General features: G+C 35.1%; 1 protein-coding gene across 2 annotated transcripts in view; it reads left to right on the plus strand.

Annotated features, from left to right (window-relative positions):
* Window positions 1-6,538, plus strand: part of YIPF5 (Yip1 domain family member 5) — a 7,360-nt gene extending 822 nt beyond the window's left edge. For both annotated transcript variants that reach the window (XM_006023536.3, XM_025204043.1), the window contains 4 exons: window positions 1,323-1,492; window positions 2,579-2,724; window positions 4,993-5,174; window positions 5,953-6,538. In XM_006023536.3, the coding sequence (XP_006023598.1) occupies window positions 1,323-1,492; window positions 2,579-2,724; window positions 4,993-5,174; window positions 5,953-6,115 (661 nt within the window). In that variant the 3' untranslated portion in view covers window positions 6,116-6,538. The remainder of the gene's footprint in view (window positions 1-1,322; window positions 1,493-2,578; window positions 2,725-4,992; window positions 5,175-5,952) is intronic.
* The last annotated feature ends 1,265 nt before the right edge of the window (window positions 6,539-7,803 follow it).

Genomic DNA, 7,803 nt, shown 5'->3' on the forward strand with positions numbered 1-7,803 from the left:
CCCCCCCCCGACCATCCCATATCATTCTGCCCATGGGCAGCGTATGTCCCCATGAAAAGCACCTGAGACTTTCTTGGGTGTGTTTCGCCTGGCCGAATAACAAATTGGGGAAGTGCATTCGGGGAAAGAAATGTCTTTCTCCCCACCCCTTAACACCACCCCATATAATTTTGGCAGTGGGCAGGGTGTGCCCCCATCACAGGCACCTCTGTGCAATCTAGGAGGTCGTACTACCATAACTTCTTAGCATCAAATTATCTTGGGTGCGCAAGTAAACCAAACATGAGGGAAGAGGTGAGACCGTCGAAGATGGACTAGTACATTCAGAATTTAATAATATTTTAGACTGCATCTGAAGAGTCTCCCAGAAATGAGAGATGTATCTATCTAATCTGTAGATGCATCTATCTGGGTATCACAACAATGATACTTTATTAAAAGTGTGAAAGAGATTCAGAGATACGCGTTTCATTTACTTGTCTAGAAGTGATTTAAGAGTAGAATCGTCTCATATTTAGAACAAAAAATGACAAAACTTACAGCTATTTTATAGTTTTGAAGCTCAGGTGCACTGTCAGGTCACTGACAAATTTAGGACTAGAAACTGAAAAATTACTTGGGCTTCATCCGTTTTTTGCCTGATGTCATGCTGGTATATGTCATAATGTGTGCTTTGTCACCATATGTAAGCTAATAGCAATACTGATGCTTTTTTATCAGGCATTTTTGACTAGGCTGCCTGTCTTTCAAATACATGAACATACAGGAAACTTGACCAAGATGAACTCAGATCTATAAGAATGAGCTCTTGTAAATATAGGGTGGGTTTATACTGAGAATATAGACTTTCATGTTAACTCTGATTAAATAAGAGTCAGAGATGCACAATTTAAGGAGCTACTTAATGATGGACTTTAGAGATGGTTTTTTGGTAGTCTTTTCTATGCTTGTCAAACTTGCAAATTAAGTGAGTTTGCAATGGCATCAACATGAAAATGCTAATACTTATACAGCTTTTTTATTTTTGCTACTGTATGATATCTCACGGTAATATGAAACCTTCTAACGAGGATGTGGCTTGATTTCATACCTAAAGACCACAAGGAGTCCATAGAACTCATGTATCATTGTTGCACTGTACTGTTCTCCAGGGGTTTGGTTGGCTAATGCACCTGTGCAGCTGGGATGGGGTACAGATTTAGAACAGAGGAAGGTTATTGTTTAAAAATATTATAGCCAAAGTTCTAATAATTAAAACAGTGTGCAGTTTGATGGAAATTTTTACAAAATCCTTCTTGCTAGTAATATATTTTTCTTTACAGACAATATAGTGATTATGAGTACTCTCAAAGTGGATTTGTCCCTCCAGAGATGATGCAGCAACAGCAACCTTACACAGGGCAGATTTACCAGCCAACACAAACATACACTCCAACTACAGCACAGTCATTCTATGGAAGCAATTTTGAGGATGAACCCCCATTGCTAGAAGGTACGTCTCCTCCTTTGCTACTAGACTCTGGAACTGATCAGTTTTGCATTAACCTGGGAAAAAGTGTTCTTAAAGAAGCACTGTCAACTTGAATTTCTGTTAACTGAAATCCAGTGAACTAAAAATGTTAACTAACTTGATTTCCGTTCCCCTATCAGCTTCTGTAGTTCTATAGTCCTGTAATCTTATGTATTTCTACCTTATTACTCTAATAGATAAATGGCAAGTAGACTGAACCCATTTTTTCTATCAAGTCTGGAAATAAAACTGAAAGCATAGATTATTTTCTCTTTCTTTTAGTGATAATAATCTTAAGTATTTCTAGCAGCAAAAAGAAAAATCTAATAAAATTTATAATATTCTTTTCATTGTAAATCATTGTGATTTTTTTGGTGTCTAGAACCCAGATCCTGATTTAAGAAAGGAGTTAAATACATAATAATTGTCCTGCATATAATAGTGTCTATAGCCTGCACAAGATGCCAGAATGGATAGATAGAAGGAATACTGATGGAAAGTGGGAGCTTTGTAAAGTACTATGTTATATAAAGAAGATGGGAACTCAAGTCTTCAACCAGTATTTGAGACACATTATCCATTATATTATTAATATCAATGAAAATAGTTTTGGCAGAAGCAAATAATGCACATTCTGCTGCTAAGCTAATAAACTAAATGTATATGGACAGTGAGTCCTAGCATGCTAGGGGGTGAATCGTGTAGTGCACAGGACAAAGGTTTGAAACAATCCTGTAGTTAGATGCTTAGATACCTGGATTCAGGGGTCCACCCAAATGGATCTGGTTGCAGATTCTGGTTGCGAAATCTGGGCTTCAGAAACTGCCTGTCTCTCACTTCTGCATCTTGAAAGGCGGAGTGCCACAGAGGCAGTGCAGGCAAACCCAAAAGGACTAAAGGCTCATAGGAGTTATAATTTTAGGAATGGCATTTTATAGCTTTCTTGTAGGCAGTGTCTTATTGTCAGTCTGAAAGTTATGAGATTGGAGGAGCAGAGAAAATAATAGAGGTAAAAGGAGAAATAGCAGGAGAAGTGAATCTGAATAATTCTTTTCGTGTGACCTGTAGAATTAGGGATTAATTTCGACCACATCTGGCAGAAGACGCTAACGGTACTACACCCATTAAAAGTAGCAGATGGCAGCATCATGAATGAGACTGATTTGGCAGGACCAATGGTCTTCTGTCTAGCATTTGGAGCCACATTATTGCTGGTAAGATGGAGACTGTGAATTATTACTGCATATGTTTATTGACATTCAAAAGCATTGGGGGTGGGGGAATAGAGTTATCCATAGGTCTCTCAAAGGAAGCTCTGTATCCTGGAGTCCACAAAGTATACCTCTTGACATGATGCATTATTTAGAGCTTGATGCAAAGTGCTTAGAAATTTAATTTTTCCGTTCTTGTCTTTCCGTTCTGTCAGTGTACTTTGGAACAGATTTTTTTGGCTCAGGTTTTAACATGCGGTGCATCTTTGTTCGATGAGTTCTTCTTGCTGTCTCTTGCTTTTAAGGAATACGTTCCTTTTATCCTGAAAAGGCGGGGGAAATAAAATGGATCAGATGATCTATTTTGTCCTTTTATTTTTTTCCTAAAGATAAACCTCTGTTTTTCACCTCTTATTTCTTCTACAAATCAAGATTTGATTATAAAAAATACACGTTAATAATCTTTAGTGTAATAATTATTGCACAAAATGTTAATATTCACTCTTGTTTTTGCTCTCGATAGTCAGCTTTTCTGTTTAGTAATTGTTTTCTGTCATTTCAGTTTCTATTGTGCTTAATTTCTGCTGTCTTTTCTAGTTTTTTAACACTCATTATATTTTCTCTGTTCAGCATACTTAGTTTATTGATGGGCTTGTTCCTCTGGCTGTTTATTCTTTAAAAGAGCTTCCTAGTAAACAAGGCTCAAAATTCTTAAATCATTTCTTAGTGTGTTTAATAGGTATTGATCTGGTTCATACTAGGTATGACTTTCAATATTACTGATCCAGTAAATCACCATCCAAAATAAATTCCTTTTAAAAACTGTTAAATTTGCTGATGGGCTCAGATGGAAACCTGTCCGTGTGCTTTAACATTCAATTGTGCTAAGATTTGAATTTAAATTTATTATTTTTTACGTGTGAAAGCAAGCTTAGGCTATCATAATTGATATCTGAGAATTTATAGAGCAATACTTAATTTTAACTTTTAACAATCCAAGAGAAAGAAATTGGTAAATAACAAAGTAGGAACGTGACTTGTCATTGTACATTTCCATATTTTAAATCAATTTCTATTCTGTAAGTATTTTTTCAGGCATTGTTTCATTTTTACCGTAGAATCACATTGTATAATATGAAACAGCCACCATACTTCAAGCACTTTGGGGCTCCAAGGCTACTTTGGCCAATAATGTTTCACTAAGAAATCAGGTACCATATTATGGATGAATGCATTCCTTTTATAATGGATAAAATTGAAGGAGTATCTGAGTTCTGATCCTGTGACTTGTCAGATTTCACAGTCCCATTTTTATTATTAAATCCTAACCAATAATAAAGTATCTTGTCTATATGTTATATTTCTTTTTCTTGTTTAGAACAAACCATTTTATTCAGAGTAGGAAATATAATAGCTTGTCATGGGTGTCGCAATAACTTGAGAGTGTAAATTGAGAACATGATGGTAAGGGATTATATGACAAGGCTTCTAGAAGTTTATACAGTTGAGTGTGTTTATGCATGCACAAAAATAGCTGTAATCAAAAAACGTAAAAATACATTGAAATTAGACCATCAGACGTGGATAGTATAGATGCATGCTCTACAATGGTGGGTAGACCACTTAATGATTTTGTTAAAAAGTGTTGCTATTGAAAGTGTTGAACTATTTGTAACCTCTGTGTTGGTTTGCTGATACTACTGTTCAGGGTACTGCTTTCAGCTTCAAAAATTCATGGTGTCAAAATCTGTTTTCCCATTCATTTTGCTCTGTTTATCATTTAGGTGTGGGGTATAAGACTGGGCTTTTAATGAACACCAAAGATTTGTGCCTCATGGGTACAGTTCCCTTGGGCTGTCTCAGAGTTAAAACATGACTACTGAAGTCTGTTTCCTATCTACCCAGCTAATGCGGAACCGAATGCCATGCTTCCAAGTCATACTTTGAGATTAATGTCTCTTATATATAAAAGCCAGATTTCTTTTTTTTAATGTAGGGTGCTTGAAACAAGTCTTCTAAGTTGTGCATGTAGGAAACATTAAATAAACAAAAGTGTGTAAGCCCCTTGTTCTGGAAATTCTTATTGTTTAGATTGTATATGGTACTTCCCAAATAAAACAATTTAGCCTTTGGAGCAAGAATCATTTGTAGACATATAGTCACTTTTTATTGTCAGTGTTATTGCATTGTTTTAGTGAAATCTGTAAATAAACTGCTACTATAAAACCAGGTACACTTATAATTAACCAAAGTTACTCTTCTTGTCTTTAGGCCGGTAAAATTCAGTTTGGGTATGTGTATGGAATTAGTGCAATTGGATGTTTAGGAATGTTTTGCCTCCTGAACTTAATGAGCATGACGGGCGTCTCATTTGGCTGTGTTGCCAGTGTCCTGGGATACTGTCTCCTTCCTATGATCCTGCTTTCAAGTTTTGCAGTTGTGTTTTCTTTGCAGTAAGTATCAACCCATAACTTTTTAAAATGAAATAATACTGCCATGTACTATGGACTCTTTTTCCCATGTGATGGGAGAAGCTGTTTTGTTGAATGGAATTCAGATTGTACTAATATTGGACTTGTGTCAGTAAACTAAATGCCTATTGTGAGGTTAGTCCAACAAAGCAAATTAAAATTAATAATGGAAAAAATATTGTGAAAGTAGCTTTTGCTTATGTCAATAAAGTAATTATCTAGCATTGAAACTACTTGTATTTGCATTACATTTGCATTTATAGATTAGAGTAAAATAATACAATAACTAAGCATATCATACAATATCTGTTTCTCAGTTGTATAGTGGGATACATAAGACTAAAAATGATCAATGGAGTCTCATTAAAACTGTAATGATCTATTAAAGTTAGGAGTGGAAATTAGCCTAAAAGAAGATTTTGTGTAGCTATGGGTAACATAGAGCAGTAGAAAGAAACAAGGGACAATTTTAGTTTCATATTCAACTCTACACCTGTTGCCCCCAGAAATTCAATTATTTTCTTGCTCCATTCTCCCTCATTGAATAATGTAGCTCTGAAATCTTCACCGAGTAGCACTCGTTTGATATTTTATACTCATTTACATGTACAATTCCATTATATGTTAGAAATAAATATGCATTTATTTTACCCCAAGCATAAAATTCAAAATGAATATTTACCTTTTAGGAATATTCCAATTTCTATGCATCTCTAGGCATCCATACAAAGCTTATGTGTTCTGTTCTTGTATGTTGCAGGGGGATGATGGGAGTTATTCTCACTGCTGGAATTATTGGATGGTGCAGTTTTTCTGCTTCCAAAATCTTCATTTCTGCCTTAGCAATGGAAGGACAACAGCTTCTAGTAGCATATCCCTGTGCTTTATTATATGGAGTTTTTGCCCTTATTTCTGTGTTTTGAATCGACTATCCTGGCTATCGGACTTTGATGAGCCAAACTGAGAACACCACCTTGGAACACATAATTGGACCAACATATAGCTACGCTGTTGCTGTCATGCAAACTTAACTCCTGAATAGCCTGGAGCAAAGGAAACAAATGCGTCTTGTGTTCACTTTTATAGGACTTTTGAATACTCTTTTGAATTGACCTGCAGTGTCTATAGCTTTATAAGTGTTCATGCGTATACAGTTATAAATGTAGTATTTCTTTTCCATTCCTACATCCTTTAGCAAAGTAATTTTTGTTTGGTCTTTTTTGTTTGTTCAGTTCTTGGAGGGAGGGGTTGCAGTTATGACATAACAGATAAGTTTTTATTGGCAAAAGTAAAGAAAACTATAGACATTGTAGGTTCTTTTTTGAATAAAACTGCAGTGATTAAAACCTCAGTTCCTGTCCCCTCTATCGCAAATAATTTCTGCAGCAATTAGAAAATAAAATATTTTCTGAGTTTTAACAAGAACCTTATTAAATCTGTGAAATTGTTCATAGTGTCTTGGCATTTCAGGATTACGGGCACTTCAATTATGTATTAGAAAAGGACTGCTTAAAAGTCAAAGGGGGTGCGTCATTCTTGCAGTTTTGAAATATTAATCTTTAGAATTATGTTGGCATCAGTTTAAGTATCCACACGTTGGATTTACTAAGATGACTCGCAGGAGTTTCTTTTCCGAATAATGCACATATTAATGAAATGAAAGTAGATTCTCTTGCAGCGCTTCCAAGAAAAAAAACACCATTTAAAAAATGCCACAGTTGTCAGTATTGCAGTTTTATTGTAAAGATCATTTAATTAATACTGATTAAATTTCCCCTAAATAATTTTGAAAATTATTGTTGCATTTGACTTTCTCACCCTCCTGCTATATTGTTTTTAGTGAATATAATTTGAGAACTTCAGCTGTCAGACTGGAAACTTTCATAATGGAGCAAAACATTGTTTAGAATAGTAATAGTCTCTTTTGGTTACTCTTTGCAGTGTAACTTTTTACTGTACTTAGCCTTACAGTAAAAGCATAGTTTTGCTTGTGGTATAGGTTAGAGTTAGTATTATAAGAATTTCAGGGAAAGAATGAATAGGAAAATTCGTGATCTTAACATAGCCACATGCTGATTCTTAAACCATGCATAAAAGACAAATTGACTCATTTTTAGTATTTTTTACAGTCCTCCCCACTATGTACATCTCCTTTGTAAGGGCACTGTATATATTTTAAATGTATAACAAATGGACAGACTATTAAAATATTTCTTCATGAAATGGAAAAGCTCTTCTAGGTTTGAGATCCTAACTGAAATTTGTTCTTAAATTAGTGTAACCCTAAAATAAGTTAAATTCATTGATGCATCTCCAGATTCAGACCAGTATAGCTGTATTATCTGCCCCACTGTCAGATAAATAGCATCACAACTCCTAATATGTCAGGTTTTATTTAACGTATATAGAATATTGTGGAATTTCCATCCATAGAGGTTTTCAAGGCCTTGCTAAACAAAACTTTGGCTGGGATAATATGGTTGGATGGTCCTGCTTTGAACAGGGGGTTGGACTAGATGACCTCCCTCCCAACCCTAATTTTTCTATGATTCTATATATTTTAAACTCTTTGTGCTCTGACTCGAATAGCAGGATGAACAACTCATTATAG

Source organism: Alligator sinensis, unplaced genomic scaffold (genome assembly GCF_000455745.1).
Source record: "Alligator sinensis unplaced genomic scaffold, ASM45574v1 scaffold135_2, whole genome shotgun sequence".
Taxonomy (NCBI): domain Eukaryota; kingdom Metazoa; phylum Chordata; order Crocodylia; family Alligatoridae; genus Alligator; species Alligator sinensis.